The sequence below is a fragment of the Wyeomyia smithii genome, chromosome 1 (genome assembly GCF_029784165.1).
Source record: "Wyeomyia smithii strain HCP4-BCI-WySm-NY-G18 chromosome 1, ASM2978416v1, whole genome shotgun sequence".
Lineage (NCBI taxonomy): Eukaryota > Metazoa > Arthropoda > Insecta > Diptera > Culicidae > Wyeomyia > Wyeomyia smithii.
The window spans coordinates 27188985-27209241 of NC_073694.1; the positions used below are offsets into that span (position 1 = coordinate 27188985).

Consider the following 20257-nt stretch of genomic DNA (forward strand, 5'->3'; position numbering starts at 1 on the left):
ACATCAGTAGAAAAAAAACACGGTTTTTATAATGTTAAATTCTATATTGATTTTTTTGCTTAGCAATATTCTCCACATAAATCGCCTTTCTAAATCAGGGTTTTTCGTTTTTTTTAGGATTTTAGCCGATTGTTTATTTTTTTTTTCATCCAGCTATAGTAAAATTCGGTCCAATTTAACGTACAAATTAGTTTTTTTTTCTCAAAAGTACAAAAATTTAGAAAATATAGGCTGAAGAAAAGTAGTTTTTTTGTCATTTTTTAAATTTTTTTGTGAGTGAAAGTAACAGGAAAAAAAATGGTAGAATGACTCTACCCCTCTAGTCACGGTAGTTTACTATTTACAAAAGGAAAAGCGCAACCATATCACGCACACATACATAAATTACTAGCTGCTGCAGTCAAAGTGTTGCAAAACAATGGGAGGGGAGAAACTAAAATCAGAAAGTAGTTTTCCCGCACTACACAGTCTCTTCTATACACAACTTATACAAATGTTTAGAGCAATCAGACGCAAACAAGTAAATCGATTGCTAGTCTACCAGTTTTTAGGTTATTTTTTGTTAGAGGGATTTCACGCAAACTGAGACTGATGAATTCAGCGTAAAATGTCCCCTTCGTTAAATTATATTAGGTATCTCTTGTAGGAAAGTACTGATTGCATGACTTTTTCTTTGTTTGTTTTTGCGCCTTTTCTCTTACTTCCTTCTAATGCTGCTAGTTTTGCCTGTCTTAAACTATCTACCCAATAATACTCTTTCCTGTTGTGGTAAGTCTATTAACAAGTCAACTTTTCAGGTCTTTTTTAATGAGAACAGTATCTCACCCCTAGAGGAGTAATTGAGGAAGAAAAAAATAGCTCAAACTTAAACCATTCATGTGTGGCCTTATTTAAACGATAATTATAGTACTGAAAAGGTCATTCTATACACCTTGGTAATTCGATTGAACACGGTGTCGAGGCCAGAAAAAATGAAAATTATTCATACCAAATGATTTCAAATTCATGTAAGAAAGTTTTTTTTTTGAACCCAAAAAACTATGTGAAGTTCAACTAAAATCGTCAAAGAAGTAAAAAAAAATAGAATAAAATATTCGTCAATGGAATTACTCAACAATATAAGTAAGTGCCTTCTTTGTTTTGCCTACATGTTTTCGACTGCAAAAGGAACTATTTAGTTGTTGTTTTTTCTACTATTATCATTTGTAAACCTAGTTGCATTAGTAGGGCATTCCTCCTCTGTCGAAACTGTTCGAATCGCGAAAGCCGAAAAAATGATAGTATAAATGATTCAGTTTTACATAGGAGGAAGGAAATGATAGTAGAATAATTAAATAAATAAACTTGAGACCTAAAAACTATACACATAGGAACCTGCGCCGGTTGAATTGTATTTTAATTTTACTTGGTTGTTTAAACAACAACATACAACTGTTTGTTTTTTTTTGTTCTTTTCTAACTGGACTTTTTGTATCTGTAGATTATGTTAAGTTTTCGGTGTCTATTTTGTGTTTATCTCGCTGCTTTCTGTTCTTTGTCATAGGCGACTAGATCTCGGATTCTAACCTATTTTGGATAAAATATAACAACAAGAGTTCAGGTTTCGCACTGTCTGACTTTGAACGATCGCAATATCGCCAATAAATCAAGTTAATAAAAAAAATCCGTTTTCTAGGGTTAATTTAAAACAAACCCTTCGACTCACTTTCTGCTGGTCATCAGGGCCGCTTCCGATTTGGAACCCTTGAGCTGCTGTTGCAGTCGCTGCTCACAGTACAGCGTCGGAAGGTCCGCCAACAGTGGGGTCTGTTGCTGCTGCAGGAGCTGTAAGTCCGCCGTACCTCCACCGGTTGGACTACGCCGCTCGGTAACGGCTTGGTCGCCCCCCATGCCAAGTATGGTGACACCGAACGTGGTTACGATTCCCACCGTCGTCGTCGACGTCGGGGTTGTGGGTGAAAGACCGATTCTGTCCCGCCTGATGGGGAACTTATTTTTGGTACAGCTCAGATCCAGCTCAAGCGTGTTGAAGCGCGGCCGAGGCCGATATTTGGTGTTTTGGTTGTGCGAGGAACTCACCGCCGAACAGGACGAACACGAGGACGGATCGTCGTCGTCGTTTTCGTTCGAGGTCGCTTGCACCAGCGGCTCTTCGGCGCCGTCTTTAGTGATGGCTCTGCCATCCGGTACGTCCGTGCCGATCGAGTGACGGTTCAGTGCCTTTTTATTCTGAGGGAAAAAATCGAAACAGTTGAAAATATCGTCTGCAAGAGATAAGAGTTAAACTTACCGCTTCCATTTGTCCGAGTGTGGCCTGCACTCGCAGTGAAGGCTTCGCCTCCTTTGGAGTTGAACCCATTTCGGCCAGATTTTCGACGCTAGTTTCATACAAACTGGCCAGAGGAGGTGACCGCATCAGATGCGACTTACCACTGGTGTTGTGTAACACGCCCGTGCCATCACTATTACTCCCAGTACCATGCATGGAAAGCGTCTTACTGTTGTTGTTATTATTATTGTTGTTGTTCTGTAAACCCCCATTCGTATTGAGATTATTTTCCATGGATTGTTTATTGCTACTGTCGTGATTTACTTTCCCTCCACCAGTCCTAATACTACGTCCACCAGAGTGCTTTGTAACGCTGGCTTTAGTCCCAATCGAAGGTGGTGGAGCCACCAAAGTTGAAAAAGCGATTCCATTGACTGCGCTCCCACCATTCCCAGCCAAAACTTCCTCCCTCAGACTGGCAATTTCAGCCGGTTCTCGAAAGAAACTATCGAAATCCAGGTCGAGAAAAAGCTCCTGCAAAAATCGCCTCGACGCCAGCCGATACGTGTTCCGACCCAGCTGCTGGCAGATCTCCGAGTACAGACAGACATCCTGAAAGGCGCTCGCATGTTTCTGTTTGATATCCAGCAGCTGCGTTCGGCTTTGCTTGCTCCAAACGGGGTTCGCCATCCGTTGGACGTGCAGCAGAATGCTAACCCGTATCCGATCGACCTCTTCACTAAGCGAATTATCTGAAGAGTTAAAACACTCGCTCCGACTGCTACTGGTTGTCGCTGATGGTTCGTCCCGGCGTCGCCGGCAGCACTGCAGACACTCGTCCCGCTGGTGACTGGTGGTTCCGGTACTGTCCATCGAGTTGGCTCGCAACAGCTTCAGGGAATCGGCCGACTCGCGGTCAACGATTAGGATGTTGCTGCTACCACCGTGAATGCCACCACCGAAGTTTTCCTTGCCACTGTCCGTGTCACATCCGTAAAGGTTCGCTTCCAGCTCGTTGAGGGTAAAGTTCGATACGTACGTACCGTTGTGTTCCTCCTGCGGGAACAACTCCAGGATGTTGCGGGGAAGGCAAATACCTGAGTGGGTGATAATAAAAAGTAAGTAACGTTATCATTAGTTGCTTTCCAAGTGCCGAATTAAATGATGAAAATTCAAACAAAGTATAACAAATTATAAACAAGGAGAAAGCAATGAAATGAAAATAATTGAGCCAAGCGGAAAAAAAAGAATAAAAAACGAAAATTGAAATCAATCGGAATAATGATGAAATTATTAGGAATGGTAAAAAGTAACAACAGGAATTATGTTGAATCACGAACAACAGCTGCTTCAAAATTGATGAAATCGATTAATGAATTAGGGAAAAAATATAGCGAATAATGAGAAAAAAATGATGATCATGATAGTTCCGCCACAGACCCCTACAAAGGTTTGAGCTGGATGATTTATTGTTAAAAAAAAAAACAAAAACAACTTCGATGAAAATTGCAAATTAGATCCAGAACAACTCACGAAAATATGTTCTGAGGACCAGAAAAGACCAAAAAAAAAAGAAAATAATCCAAAATCAAGCTCAGATTGATGAATGGGTTCAGAATATGAAAATACGCTTCCAAAGGTCCAAATTAAGGCCATAATAGCGGAAGGATCCCAAGTAGAGCAGAGAATTTAAAAAAAAAAGAAAATAACAATTTTTCGAGAAAAAACTTTTTTCAGGGTCAGAAATCACCAAAAAAAAGAGAAGCATAAAATAATAAGAAACGCTTCTTAAAATTAGCTCGAAATAGCAAAAAATATCTCTAAAGATTAGAAATGACCAAGAGAGAAAATAATTCCAACTGAAGCCCAGAATAACGAAAAACAGCTTCTCAAATTAAGTAGAAGAAAATCCCAAATTGAACTCAAAATAAGGAAAAAACGCTTTTGAAGGCCAAAAATTACCGAATGAATCCCAAATTGAGCTCTGAAAAACACAAAATGCTTTTTAAAGCCAACAAAAAGTGACATTCCAAATTGGGCTCGGGATGGAAATAAAAACGCTTCTGAAAAGTGAAGTATTATTTCTCTTATTTCATTCAAAGAGAACGACGGCTGTAGCGCACCGAGAGTTAAATTTTTTTTTGCAAAAATGCTGCTCTAAGTAAAACAACGAGCCGTGATTGGTTCCGTCGGTTTAAAACCGGCAATTTCGATGTTGACAGCTGTTCACGTGAACCTCTGAAGACACTGAGTTAATAGATTTGCGCGATGGAGATCCATGTTAAACGCAGAAACAGCTTGCTTCGTTATTATAAGATACTCTCCTATCCAAGCGATTATATACTTTGGAAATGATTAAAAAACACGGGACTTGGGTTCCTCATGATATATGATATGATACCAAAAAACGTCGTCGACTCGGCCGAATATATTAAGCTTTGCACTGTGCGAAAAACAGCCTCAATACGAGCAGAGACACAAAAAAGTGATTCTACTTCATGAAAACACTCGACCTCATAGAAGTCAAGTCTAAACTCAGAATGATGAAAGAACGCTTTAAAGGTTAACAAAAAAATTATAATTGAGCTTAATATAAAACTCTTCTGAAGGCCAGCAAAATAGGTTCTTAAATTGAGATCAAAATAGCGAAAATTGTTTCCACAAGCCAGAAATCACAAACAAAAAAAGAAAATGATCCCATGTTGAGCTGATAATGCTTTTAACAATTAAAAAAATCGATCTCAGATTGAGCACAAAAATGAAAAAAAAAAAATCTTCTCGGGGTCAGGTATTACAAAAAAAATGATAGCAAGTTGAGCTTACAACGCATTGCAAATTCGTCTGAAGGTTAGGAAAGATTAAAAGAAAAAAATAACTCCAAATTATGTCCACATTTGTATAGTCAACAAAAAACAAACTGAATGACTAAAACTAAAACTAAGAATGACAACCAAGACCAAGGAGATGTTATTTTTAAATAGACGCCTGGACAAATTAAAATCGATACTTTGAATTTTCTTTTTTTTAAATCGATACTTTAAAACACTCCCAGGTGGTCTCGAGGTACGATACTGGCCCAACAAGCCAGTCGTCGTAGGTTCGAGTATCGGCTCGGGAGAGACTGTTAGTGTCAGTAGGATCGTAGCGCTAGCCCCGCAATTGTCCTGTACACTTAACAGTTGGCTGCGAAGTCTGTGTATAATAAACAGAAGGTCGAGTTCCGATACGGAATGTAGCACCAAGGCTTTGCTTTGCTTTTACTTTCAAACAATTCTAGGATACTCGACGCATAGGTACATTTAATCTATTCATGCGTTCCGTAAATTTTCCTGGATCTGCCTGTACTGAGAAACTCACTGCGGGTATGCACATCCAAATGACTGATTATCTTGAAGCATTCAATATCGAAAGTTAGTAAGGCTCTGTACTAAACCGCTTCAGAGTCTTCAAGCAGTGCACATCCCAAGTAACAAAACTGGTTTTATCAAAGTTTTATAGCGCTGTTTTGGCAGTATTGCGCGCTTTAAAACTTTGATAAAACCAATATTGTTACTAGGGATATTGGAGAGTGTTTTTCAAATCGAAAGATACAACCTAATTTAAAAAAGGCTTTCGAAATCACGCAACGTTTGCATTACACAAAATGGACAAAAAAATTTCCGATTTTCCATGGATTTACCTTTACACGGACCGACGGAACAACCCATGCAGCATCAATCATAGTAACCCATGGGTCGGCAGAAAAAAATGGACAGCTCTATAAGTTGAACTCTAACCGTGATGGCGAAAACAACGAAGCTACTCCATTCAGAAGTGTGCGCGTTTTAAAAACGGTACCCCGCCGCGTCGAAAACGGACATCGTGCGGTACTTTGTGGATTTACAACATCTTGGCACAATGGGAAACAAAGCATCGTAAGAATGCCCAGTTTCGGACGGCCGACGACCTGACCGACAAGAAAAGCTCCAAAGGATACTGAAAAGAAAGACCGAGGAAAAAGTGGCTACATGGCGCTTGGCCGGGAAGTCAGTGCAACCGGCTAATGTACCTGGTGAACATAAACATACATTTTAGGAAAAGGCACTTCCATCCACTGGTCTCGGGGCTGCAGGCAATGATGCAGCGGCAGCGCCTGAATAATATGTTCAAGTCGATTTTCCCGGAAAATCGCGAATTGGCGGCGGTAATGGATGATGAGACCTATCTCACCCTGGATGGCAACGACTGGCAGGGCGCTTCGTATTTTACTTCTTCCACGAAGGTAGTGAGCACCGAGGTGAAGTTCTTTTCACACACCAAGTTCCCCAAGAAGACATTCAGCAAGAAGGGGATGTTAAAGCCACTCTTCTCTCGCTCCGGACTGGTCGTGAACGGGAAAATTTATAGTACGAACTACCTGCCTGAAGTTGCGTCGTTCATCGAAAAATACCAACGTCCCTTAGTTGCGCCTTACCGAGAATATCTGGGCAAACTTAGGGACGATATCATTAAGCACCGATACTTGGGATCGATACTGGTATCGAAAGCAAGCGCCAACACTCCGATATAATCTCGAAAAAAGTATCGATACTGCAAGGTATCGCTGTTTGATACCAGACTCATTTAAAGTAAAACTCATATTGCTATTTTTGCATATTTATTGCCCGCGATATAAATAACAGGGCTGTTCACTTTAATTAAACCTTTCTTTTTCACTTTAAAGAAGCAGAGCCTTGGTGCTACATTCTGTATCGGAACTCGACCTTCTGTTTTTATTATACACAGACTTCGCAGCCAACTGTTAAGTGTACAGGACAATTGCGGGGCTAGCGCTACGATCCTACTGACACTAGCAGTCTCTATACGATGACTGGCTCGTTAAGCCAGCATCGTACCCCGAGAACAGCTGGAACACTTATTGTACTAAAAACAAACAGTTTCTGTAAATGTTTCGCCGATTATGCTCGTCAAAAACATTCAAACTTTTCTGATCCTGTTTTTGAAGGCCAGACAATACAAAAAAAGAAATGACCCTTATCCTTTTTGTGGTCCCAAATTGAGGTCAGAATTGCACAAAACGCCAGGACCATGATACCAGAAATAAAATGGTCTTAAATTGAGTCCATATTTGCGATAGAAAGCCTCGAAGAGGGCCAAAAAAAAAAGTTTTGAAAGTCTTGAAAAAAATCGAAGTTGGGCTCAGAATAAGGAAAAGCATTAAAAGCGAGAAAAAAGATCTCAAGTTAGGCTCAGAATAAAGAAAAATACGCTTTTATCCAGTATATTATTGATTTATAGTAATGACAATTAGCAGAACGAAACTCACCAGCATAGCAGGGACCCCGGATATCCGCCTGAAGCTGAAGTCTTTGATGCTTCAACCGCAAGCTCTGCCGAAAGTCGTCGTACCTTGTTGGGAGTGACAAAAGGTTGTTAAAATATCTCCAATCAAGTCTACTATTTTAGGCTCACCCCATCATCGCGTTGAAGCTGCAATTGCGATCAAGGCTGCGCACCTTTAGCTTGCGCTGCTGCTCGGACAACGATTTGGACGCACGTAGTCGAAACCGGGAGATGGTAGAAGTCGAGGACGATGACGTTACGCTGGTCATCGTTTCGTCCATCATTTCGGCCAGTTCATCGGCGGCGGATTCGGACAGCATCGGGCGACAGCGTCGTCGCAGAATTCGAAGCGTGTGATAACCGTACAAATCTTGAGCCGACATCAGGTTTGCTTCCCGCAGGGGAAGCCCGGTTAGCGAGGTCCGGCGGTACTTTTCCTTCGAGGAAAGCTTTTTCAAATCGATCAGGTTCGAACTGCTCGGAATGGGCGACAGTTGACTTTGCTGCATCATGTCCGAATGGAACCGTCCACCGCCGAAGATTGACTCGTAACTGCTGACACCGGATGTGTTCGAATCGGTGCCCGAGTTGTATCGCGTTCGGCTCGAGGCTGGATGCATATGGTACGAGGCAGGAGCAGTTACAAGGGTGTTGTTCTGCTGCACGCCGGATGACGGTATCGCAGCACCCATCAAACTGATACCGTCGGTTGTTTTCGATTCAGACAGGGAGCGTTTGTGTTTCTGGGAGACTGGAGTGCGACTAGCCGAAAGGACACTTTCCGGTAGGGTTCGCGAGCGGCTGGCTAAGCTGGCGGAAGCCGCAGCAGCACAATCACTCTGATCCTCACCAACGGATGTGCTCTCCAGTCGAGACACAATTAATTGCTGGTCGTCGGAGTCGTTTGTTAGGAGCCTAATGCGAAAAGAAATTGAGAATTATTTCGAATTTGGAGTCTATAGAAATTGCATTTACCCTTCGTTATCACCTAGCAGTGCGGTATAATTGTACGGCGCCAGCGAATAGTTTTGTCTAACGGGTGTGTTGAGTTGTCGGGGGAACCACTCTTCCGGCTCGTATACGGGCCAACAAGTGTTCCTGTCGTGCCGTACAGCGATCCAGTTTAGTTTATGGAGAACGTCCGCCCCCATCTGAGTGGTCGCCACCAGGCAAAGACAGTTGAGGGCCGTCGATCGGACCGAATACACTTCGGCGTACTTCGCCAACTGTATCAAGCGTTCGTAAACACGCACTCGAGCCTCGCTCAGCCACGTTACCCCGTCTTTGCTGGTGCTGAAGTGACCCAGAGCCCACATGGCGGCCTTCAGTACCAGAACCTCACGCTCATTACCGCATTTGGCTTGCACTAGCGTATCGATCAAATTCGTAAGGTTACCATGGGTGTGAAGATTCGACAGTCCCTGGCTTGTTTGGACAAGTTGTCCGTACAGATGGGGTAACATATTGGGAGCCGCTACTCCCGTTCTCTGAGCACAGTGCCTTCGGCTGTACGTGCCATCCTCGGTTTTGGTATGTTGCGTTAGATAGGCATGGATATCCGCTTCGATCATCAGTACATATCTACAAGGAAAAAAAAACTTCATAGAATAAACTAAATTGTTTTATTATATTAGGTTTACCCACCTTTTATTGTAGCTGCCATCCCACAGTTCGATTTCCTCCTTTATCTTAGCCTGCGGATGATTCAGCCCACGCGGTTTTGAGTAGAATTTCATCATCACCAGCTTGCCGTGATCGTTCACCCGCTCCAGGTTTGGCCACACGTTGACCAGTTCCTCCAGGTATTCGCGTTCGTAGCAAGCTTCCTCCAGGATTTCGAGAGCCGCCAACTGAACGCAACGGGCCTGACACTCGTCCACCAATTTCAGCAGCAAGGGGATTCCCCACACCTCGAAGTTCGGCAGTCGGGCTCGCAGCAGCACCCGTAGAAACTGGGTGGCGTAAAGGCGGGCTTTTGCCGAGGGGTGCTTTAGGAGGGCCCGCATCAGAATCTTTCGCGGTTCGCCGTCCAGGCTGTAGTCCAAGCCGGACACTATCAGTTTGACGTAACACAGATGGTTGGTTTTCGTTACGATCGTCGTTAATCTGTGGGAAAGGTGGTTGAGTCAAAAGTCAAAATTTTAGAGGTATTCCTTACTCTTTGAACACATCCGTATTGGTTAGCACGCTGAGTCCCTTCTCCGTGCGGCACATGCGACCGATCAACAGGAAGTACTGCTGACACATGGTACTGGTCATGTGCTGCGGACTGAACAGGCACTCGTGAGCGGATTTTTTCGCATGGATAGCCATCAACTGTCCCCGGATGTCGGTGAACAGATCGGTTAGAATGCGAATGCATTCGAGCTGGAAAACAAAACCATGTTTTTATGTGATGTGGAAGAAATTTGTAAAACTCACCTCCTGACTCTGCTGCAGCCAATCGATCAGCTCCAGTGCGGCTGTAACATACGCCGGAAGCTGGCGACTATTCCCGGTCAAATCCTGATGCGAAAACCGATTATTGCTTGGCTTAAAATAATCGATAATCCTCCGGATGAAGCGCGTATTCTGATCGTCCAGTTTGCTTCCCAAACTGTCCGACCGGAAGATCGTTATCACGATGTCCCAGTCCCACATGTTCGGATCCTTGTTAGCGAGTACATTCGAGTCCTTGATAAGTCGTTCGTTTTCTTTGAGATTATCGAAAAAGTGTAGAAATCGGGCCCGCTTCATGCTGGAGCGTTTTCCAACACCGCCTCCGGGTTGTGACTTCCCGCTTCCCGCTACACCAATCGCGCTATCATCCATCGATGAACCGTTCGGAAGACTGCCGGTGAAGAGATAACCCAAGCGACCACCAACGCCGCTGCCTCCTCCCCCGGAGGAGCTTCCAGTTGAACCGACAGAATCATGTCGTGTCCGCTTGCTGCCGAAGCCGGAAACGCCTTCCAGAGTGGCGTATTTGGTAGCTGGTAACGGAACTGCCTCCTATAGAACAAAAAGACAATTAGTTCTATTAAGTTTTTTTTTGAGACAGAAATTTACTACCTGTGAGCTTAGCTCCCTTTTAAACATCCGTGTGTTAATCAGTTCGCCACTCTGGATAACACTGTCGAGAAACAGCGAATAGGAAGCGGGCCGATTCTGGAGCATTTGGTGAAACTGCTGGAGTGCGGCGATGGCCGCCTTAGCCTGATGGTTACCTTCGGTCGCTTTCGAGATAAGAGTTGGCAGCGTTCCAGAAGGTGTCGAATTGCAGATTTCCGCCGGTAGCAGCAGATGCATTTGGTGTAGGATTTTACCGAGCAGTATCGTGGCCCGGACCGAGATAAAGGTATCGCTGCTGATGATCACTTCAACGAGCGCATTCAGTAGTCCGTTTTCGATGAAACAGTAGAGGAGTAGCGCGAGGTGAATGTCGGGTACGTTTGGCACACGGCAGGCTAGCGAAGGTAGTACGGCCGTCCCTTCAGCAGCGACAAAACCTTCGTTCAATCGCCACGAGTCTTGAAACTCAGCCGGATCAACCACCGAAAGAGCGACGGAATATTCATCCGTCCAAACGGGCTGTGGAAGTCCGAGCAGTTCGTACAAAAGATCGAGCACAGCTTTGCGTACTTCCAGTTGGTTTAGATAGAGGATGTCGATGATAGCCTTCAAACCGGAAGGTTTCGCCGGATTGCAAAACTCCAGCGTTCCAGCCCAGCTGCGGAGGACAGAGAGGAGAGCCAACCGACTGCACGTGAATCGAAGATCCCGCGCATCTTTGTTCTTATCCATGATGCCTAGCCGATAGGTGAAGTCACAGTACGGTGCTGCCAGACAATCCAGCCGTACACCGGCGATCTGACGATTTTTTGGCCATTCAAGAAGATGCAGAAGAACCCCACATAAGCTCTCCGCTATTCGTGGGCTGTGACATTCCAATACATTTCTGGTAATAACGCTGACCCCGCCACACACGATCAGCAGCTTCGAGTTCAGCACTCCAAACTCACACAGCGTTGCCAAGCATGCCCTCAGCATGCGATCTTCACGATCCGCATTGACGGCACGATCTTCGGCTCCACTTTCGCCCAGCGAAACCAAGCACCTTACCACGGCCGGACTTACCAGTTCCGGCGCTACAACAAGCTGTTTTCTGATGAGTTTCAAAGCCTGAACCCGTTCTTCTTCATTCTTCAACAGCACATCCAGGCTCCTGCACACCAGATGACCCAACTGGAGTTCGTTAAGCACCCGGACATCGCTGGGGATCATCAGCAGGTGCCGGATCGCACGCAGCGCTCCCGCACGGATTTGCGTAAACTGATGAACCAGCGAAGCACTAACACAGTACAGCCATTCGGCGATGGTAAACCCGAGGGCCGCCTCCCGCTGGGGTAACAATCTTCGCTGGGGACTTCCAACCAGCAGCGAGCAGCTTCCAACGGCATTCTCCTTCTTCCATCGTTCGACCAGTTTGACCAGCCCGTTCAGCAGACTGAGCCGTTTGTTTTCATTCGTGGCGCGGGCACTGAGCGCTAGGTATATATCCGGGGCGTTCTCCTGGACCGATTTGGCCGGATCCAAGCGGTAGCAGTCTTCCGGTGGAGGGCGACCTTGTTGCCACAAAGGTTGAAAGAAAGAAAAAAATGTTATGTCAGTGTCAGTTCTATAATTTGCATTGAATTCAAAGTTGGGACAGTATTCTAGCCGAACGTTGAACCCCGCGCACTGTGACCACACACTTGTTTAATTTACATTTATTTATATTCTGCACAGACGGTGTCAACACGCGCGCGACGCGCTGTTTTTTAAAATATTTTGATATCCAATAAAAATATGTCAAGTATTTTGTCAAACAACGTTCCATTCGTGGAAACAACAAAAATCCGAATGAAAAGAGAGAGAGAAAAAAAAACGTTGCACATACATTCTTAAAAATAGAACCCACTTCAAACCACCCACAATGTGACTGGTGTTTAGTAAGAACCGTACCTGTCCTACAGTCTCTTTTACTCCGACCGGGGAACAAGGGCCACCAGGGTGAAAGTGATTGACAAGCCTGGTCAATCGAACACACGAATTCAATCGAGTGCGTAGAATCCACTTACCGTTCGAATCGCGGTTGATGCGTATAAATAAGCAGTTAAGCTTAAGAAAATGGCCCATAAATGAATGTTGAAATAAACACAGAAATTTTTTGTTTTCTAGAGAGAACTGAGAATCTAAAAACTTTTTAGATTATCAATTCGAACAAAACGGTTTTTTTATACATCCTACACAATGAGAGAAAAACGTTGTTTGTAGTGATAGGAAACAATATACCAGGTCCGGATGAAATCCAGATTTTATGCGTATTAGACTAATCCAAACCAAGTCTAAATTCTGACTAGATCTAGGTCAAATATTCTAAATTTAGGTTAGACCCACACAAAATTTAGAAATTAATCCTCTGGGTCTGGATAGATCTCACAAAGATCAAATCCATACCAGATTAAGGAAAGTTCTAGGACAGATCTAAACCAAATCCAGAATGAATCCTAAAAAAGATGAGAACCATGAAATTCAAAGCAGCCTAAGGCCAAATCTCAATTACATAGATTATCATCAAGCTTTAACCAGAACCAGGCCATGTCTCTACTAAATCCTGTTCAGATTTGAATTCAAGTCTGGATATTGGCTGAATTCAGATTAGATCTAGGACAGATCCTGATCTCAACGGTATAAACCCTTATCATTCTTAGACTAAATGTAGACAATCTGGATACAATTTAGATCAGACCCAGCGTAAATTCAGAACTGATTTAGTCTGAATCACAGGGTGGCCACACAAAATCGATTTTCGATTTCCCACTTTTTTCCCGGTTTTCCCGATGGAATTTGTTAAATTTCCTCTTCATTTTATTAAATAAAAACCTAAATTAATCCACCTAGCGGTCAGACCCAGCCTTTCTCATTCAATTTTTTATTTGTAAAAATAGATTTACATGAAAGCTTCAATCCAATAAATGTATATTCACTCTTTAGGTTCTAAAATATTGATGTTGTAATCTTTACATATAAAAATGCAGTCAAGTCTGTCTGTCTGTCTGATCCATATAGGCCCGAAAACTACCGAACCGATCGACGTGAAAATTTGTATGTAGGGGTTTTTTGTGCCGATAAAGGTTCCTATGATAGTTTGAGCCCCTTCCCTTTTCTGAAAGGGAGGGGTCCCAAACAAATGAAACATAAATTTCTGCACAACTCAAGAACAAACCAAGCAAATGAAACCGAATTTGGCATGTGGATATTTTAAGGGGTAACTAATATGTCCATAATAGTTGGATGAAACACAAATTTGTGCACATCTCGAGAACTAATCAACCAAATGGAACAAAATTTGGCAAGTAAATGTTTTTAGTGGTAACAAATATGTACATAATGGTTTGAAACCCGACTCCCTCTTTTAAAAGGGAGGGATCCCATGAAAATGAAACACAAATTTCGAACAGCTCAAGAACCAATCAAGATAATACAACCAAATTTGGTATGTGAATGTTTTTAGAGGTAACAAATATGTCAATAATGGTTTGACGCCCCTCCCTCTTCTGGAAGTACATGTTTCTTCACAAATTTCTGCACATCTCGCGAACTAATCAAATAAATGGAACCATATTGGCAGGTGAATGTTTTTAGTGGTAACAAATATGTTCCATAATCGACCTCAGACAACATTTTGGATTGTAAGATGGCAACTTCCGGTTTCTGGAAAACAGCCGGAAATGGCCGATTTCCACCCAATATAATAATAGCCGGATCTAGAATAATACACAGGAGCTAAAATCGACCACAGATAGCATTTTAAATTCTAAGATGGCGACTTCCGGTTTCTGAAAACAGCAGAAAATTACCAAATACCACCCAATATGAGTTTTTCTTTAACCAGTATGCCGTTCAAAATCCAGAAGTTGTCTCCAAATGCCATTATGAAATCCAAAATGGCGACTTCCGGCGTCGGAAAAACAGCGGCAGCCTGTGAATGTAAATCGGATTTCTACCCAATCTTTGCTGCTTTCATTATTCTATTTATTTGAAAATCTTTCAATATTTTTAGGTCCATCAGACTGGAAGTCGAGGAAGCATCGCAATCGTAACTAGGGCTGCTTTCGACGGAAGACAGATCAATCTTTGAATTTTACCAAGCCTCATTTGAGTGATTAACTTATTGGTTTTAGAACACCGAACTAACTAATTAATCTTATACATCCAGTATTATGCTGTGTTAGATTGTTTGCTCGATTTGAGTGTTTCAGTTTAGTTTCTGGTTAAATATGATTCCCAAAAATTCAGCTTTGGCAGAATTTGGGAATAACGTTCTACTTTTTACTTCCAAGTGTAAGAGTCATTAGTGATTTGGAAAGGATTAACGCTAGAGCTCTCCCATCCAGCCTGTAAATGCAGTGCCGGTGACCTTATGTTAGGAAAACGCAGTCGTGCTTTTCCCTAACCAAAATCGTCGTCTGCAAAACCAATAAGTTCGAAACCTTTCTTAATAAGACTTTCAAAAAGGTCGTCTACAACTAATGACCAGAGCAAGAGAGATGTCCATTTTTCAAGAACTCTAGAGAAGCAGTTAGAACGCATCTCCATGCATCAGGTACCAGGAGATTATCGCCTCAGTGTATGCCAATCTATTTATTATACTCGAAATAAATCAAAGCATAGGAACCGCACGAATTGTCCTGTATAAATGCAAATTTTTCGCATCTCCTGAGTGAAATAGTTTCGTTGATTTGTCTGGAGTGCCTCAGGGAAGCAACCTCGATCCATTGCTTTTTTTTGTTAATTTTCAACCAGTTCAACTCAATCAATTTTTACATGTTCAGTTATTTTCTTGCGAAAACAGTGTTGGAAAATCAATGAAAACTTTATCGCCTATCTTTTTTTCAGCTGTTTGTCGATTATAGCAAGTTCTTGTGAAAGAGTATTGCTTCTTTGTCTTCAAAAATGAAGACGCTTATCGTTTAGTATGAGTTGAGCAATCGAAGTTTCCTCCTTTTGGTTGATAACTAACCCTTCCACGAAAAACCACGTTCCGAAGTCGCAATTTCATGCGATGGAATCCTTATTTACTCGACAAAGCTTTTCGGATATTCCATCAGCTTTCCAGATTTGGAAACAATAAAAATTCAGAATCGATTCACGCGTTCTTGCAGGGCTGAAAAATTTCAGCGCTTTTGCATGAAAGTGAAAAATAGCCACCATAAGCGTCGGTGCTTTTTTCCACCATCACAAAGAAATTTTTCTACCATCACAAAAAAAAAATTCGCACTGTGTGAACTGTTATGTTGTAAATTCGGTTTGTGTACTGCACAGTAGCATTACGCGATCAGTGATGAATAAGAAAAATGCTACGAAAGAAAGTTTAGCGTTTCATTATAATAATGACAGTGAATATCATTTGGTTGGATTTTCAGAAGATTTTATTGCTTGACAGTGAACGATGCGTGTGAATTTTTTCATCGGAGTGTGACAGCTAGTCCTGTGCGCCGCCGCCGCCGACACTTTTACGCACGCCGTCGCCCCAGACGATTTTGAGTCGGTGCGCCGCCGAGAAAATATTTTACGCGCCGATAATAATTATGCAGACTTACTTTTCATGATTCGAGAGATACCACGAATCACAGCCAATGAGTGTAAATTATCCTGAATTGTGAATATTCGATACAGCATTTCACATCAAGAGTAATAAGTTGCATCAAACATTATACGCAATATTTTAAAGGTGGTAATTAGAGGCACGCCGATACACGCCGCCGCTGATGAAAGGCAACGGCGTCACGCCGGCGCGCCGACCGCCGCCGAGGCTGAATGTTTTCTACGCCGCCGCCGATGATGTTTTGATCGGCGCACAGCACTAGTGAAAGCTCGTTTCAAGAACAGAATTCTAGTTTGTTTGAAAGGGTGCTGCGTTCGTTGGAAGCGAAAATTGAAAAAGATTGGCTGTAATTTTCACAGAATCCGGGAGTGAAAATGACTTTCGCCAGCCCTGTTCTTGAGGTTTCTTAACTTGGTAAGTCGTTTTTGACTTTCAAACAAATTTGAAGTTGTTTTTTGGCAATTACTGAAGAATAAGCAGAGTTCTGAATAAAGGCAGGAATTAATTCGAGTTAATGGATATGCGACCGTTTGAGCATTTCTTTCGAAAATCCTACAAATGTGCCTGGCAGTTGTTGCAAAACAGTCAAATATGCTAATCTGGCTGATCGATTCCATTGCGGAACAAATCATCAAATGCTCCTTCAATATCAAGAAGAGTAACCAAAGCTTGAAACTATTTCTTTATTAACTAGCGATTCTCGCTATCGTATTCTCGGAGCGATCCGTCATTGTAGATTTACCAGATTAGTAAGCAAGTTAGTTTCTATTCAGCTGAGATTTCCTAACCTCTTCTTCAAGCTTTCGATATGTGACATGATGACACTGGCACTGAATGATTCAGTCAACCCCTGGAAATCTTTGATTTTTGAATTCACCTGTTACTACCTAGAATAGAAACTATTTTTATTTGTTACCACAGAATAGTCACATCCAATTCTCAGAATTCGAGCCAAAAAATGGCAAAAGTACCGCACGATTCTGGATTTTTATTTAGCCCGCTTTGTGACGTGTGACGGATCGCCTCACCGCCTACTCTACTCTCGCTCTTTCCGTCGTGTGATGTTGTTTTGCTAAACACCAAGCCAAATATCAACCTTTCTTCGACCCATCATCGTCACTGTCAATTCGCGTGGCTGTTTTTATTTAATTTGCCCAAATCGGTGCGAGTGTGGCTATTTTTGGGTGAAAAGAAAAAAAAGCTCACTAGTGTAGGTTCTCTATACTGCCGACGTCAAGATGCAATTTTCGACTCAGGCTACTGTCATACTGAGGCGTCAAATGAAGCGAAGCGTTGAGCGTTTGAGAAGCGGAATAAACAGAAGCGTTGGGTGAAGCTTCCTATGACATACTGGAGCGAGCGTCGCAAATGCGTTGTGTTGTCAAATTCCTAGATTCCAGTAGCGGTTTTGTTTGAAGGAAATATGAATTCGTCCAATGAAGATATTTTTGCTTCTTCAAGCACGGAAAATTACGTTTTAGGTAACACAGAGATTTTTTCATGAAATAAAATAATATTACTGAAGTGAGTTGCGCTACAGACGTAGTAAAAAATATAAGAAATTATTCTGAATCTTAAACCCGTTGACCCCGAGCAACGTTCAACTAGTTTATAATATCTGTTAGGATTTCAATAACCCATGTGAGCACAGCTAGTTACTCAGCGGCTTGCATTTTCGCGACCAAAGAAGTTCAGCATGCTAAATTTCTGGCCATTCAAATCAAAACTCAACAATATCAATCAATAATATCAGTGCTATTTTCCCGACGACCAGAAAATTTTTCCCGATAGTATTTTCTATCCTACTTTTTTCTTTTTTAAGATTTAAGACCAAAATAAAGCAAATATTAAGTACCTGGCGATATCAGTTTTAGTCTGAACATGGATTTACTGCACAACCCTCTTCTAAACATTTTAACATTTTCTAAACGAAAATGTATTTTATTTGCTTTTTTAAATTACCAAACCAAAACAAAGCAAATATAAAGCACCTGGCGATAAAAGATTTAGTCTGAATATGGTATTACCGCTTACATATACGCGCGTCAAAACACTACTCGTTCTGTTTCGCCGCCTCTATCGACGCGTCTTTGCCGCTCCAGTATGACCGGTTTAAGCGTTTCATATAGACGTTCGAAGAAGTAGCTCGGACGTTTTTGCGACGCTTCTTGCTTCGCTTCATTTGACGCCTCAGTATGTCAGTAGCCTCAGACGTTTTGTTTATGTTTTCAGATTGTCCTAATCGAGAGACGGGTGCATTCTTTTCGGCAGAGTCGCGCGGAACCGGCACGTGCTACGGCGGGGGGGGGGGGGGAAGCGCACATATTTGACGCATAGCGTATCCTGTGTGCGTACAAGCGTTTTGCTATTTTTGATACTACTACACTACTACCAGGTGGAGTAGTAGTAGTAGTACTACTACTGCGATTCATGGTACTGGCACAAACAGGCATAATACTATTATTACCACTTGAAGCTACCGGGTCATCATCAAGGCACGAGTGAACTGCCCACGATAACCAAAATATATGCACACAGAAAAATTAAAACAGACATAAACAGGGCGGGAAAGGTTGAGAGCGAACTCCATTCGGCCGCAGCCGGAATGCGCACATCCGTCCGTCGGTGTGCCAGGGGATATGTACATATTTATGGCCCCGCTTCTCCACACACATACGCGAACCAGCACCGGACAGTGCCGTTAGGGATGACTGCGGCGCCAGTGCGACCAGAACGGTTATTGTTGTTGTTGTTTTTTTGTGAATCAATTATTTTTTAGTAATATAATTTTAGTGCTAATCAGCTGCTAAGTTTTCACTAGTTTTTCGACAGTATTTATGTTCAATTCAGTTCTACTCGTTTAAAGTATTCTATTTCCGCTTGTTTCGCACTGCACTCGTGTAATTTTTCAACGTTCCATCACACAATATTTTGTTGAGAATATTCATTTTTCTCCTTGTTGAATCGCCGGTAGAGGTGAATATTCTTGAGAGATTTCCCTATTATTACTGACAGTTTTTAAAATCCAAACAAACATGGTAATATGTTACATTTCGATAACGACTGATAATGATATATTTATCTTTTTTAGCACATAAGGCAGCACATTAGCCAAAACAAGCTTGCTAGAGCCCTTGTTTCTACAACACTTTTGATTAAAATTTGATATCAGATCCGCACAACATTTTTTTCCGTTTTCCTCAACGAAAACATTATTTTTCCACCATCCGGCATACCAGCAAAACTGGCAACCCAGTACCACACAAGCATTCTTTGCTCTTCACTTTCTGCTCCAAACTCCGCTAATCACCCCCCTGCGGAACCCCCTTCACCATACCCAACAAACCGTACCCTCCTCTTCGTGTTTCATCCGTCATCCGGATGTTTATTGGCACAGCATGACCTAATAATACGGGATGATTTTTCCCGTCTACCATTTTAAACACTCCCATTGAAGACAAGAGAAGCGCAGAAGGGAGGCCACCCCGGGGGCACCTGCTTCCGCAAAACGGATCCGCACTGTAGTTACCTTCCGTAACAAGTGTGAAAGTGCGGAACTAAACCGCAGCGCATATTTTCTACCAGCGTTTTTTTTCGTTCCCTTCGCTTCTCGCAAGACGCAACACAAACGCACAATCGGGGGCTCCTCATTTAGCACAAGACGACGGGTTTCAATATTTACTTCTCTGTCGCTGGCTCCGATGGCGAATCATCCAGCTGGACATGGCCATCGTTTCCGCTTGATTCGGTTGTCGCAGCGCACCCGGTTTAACACTGTTCGTACGCGCGACACTTTGGTACCCCGTTTGGTACTACGCTTTACCACCGGGACGGAAAACTCTTCGCACAAATTTGATCGAAAAATAATTTTCTATTCGACGACGCACAAACTCCGTTCTTCATGGTGACCGTCATCAATCACTTCCTTGCCTCTTTTGCAATCTCCTTTAGCTCTGATGGTTGTTCGCAGCAAAATGATCGCCGCTTTTGGCTGTGCGCTTCGTTGTGTCTCTTTCGGTCGCAGGTAGTGCTCGGTA

At 42.7% G+C, this 20257-nt stretch overlaps 1 protein-coding gene across 1 annotated transcript; it reads right to left on the reverse strand.

The window, feature by feature from the left end:
* Positions 1-34: 34 nt before the first annotated feature.
* On the reverse strand, positions 35-20213 carry LOC129719172 (rapamycin-insensitive companion of mTOR). The gene is made up of 10 exons (XM_055670641.1): positions 19903-20213; positions 10643-12195; positions 10013-10582; positions 9750-9958; positions 9236-9697; positions 8567-9172; positions 7721-8506; positions 7575-7657; positions 2291-3366; positions 35-2229 (listed from the first exon to the last, which is right to left on the reverse strand). Exons 1-10 carry the CDS (start codon positions 19949-19951, stop codon positions 1702-1704), a joined length of 5922 nt encoding a protein of 1973 aa, XP_055526616.1. The 5' UTR covers positions 19952-20213; the 3' UTR covers positions 35-1701.
* Positions 20214-20257: the final 44 nt, after the last annotated feature.

Excerpts from the sequence above, each read along its gene's own strand:
- LOC129719172 (XM_055670641.1), bottom strand. The coding sequence starts at position 19,951 with ATGGCCATGTCCAGCTGGATGATTCGCCATCGGAGCCAGCGACAGAGA. Across the intron at positions 3,367-7,574 it reads CCGGGGTCCCTGCTATGCTG|GTATTTGCCTTCCCCGCAAC; the intron begins GTGAGTTTCGTT and ends TCACCCACTCAG. Across the intron at positions 2,230-2,290 it reads CACTCGGACAAATGGAAGCG|AATAAAAAGGCACTGAACCG; the intron begins GTAAGTTTAACT and ends TTTTTCCCTCAG.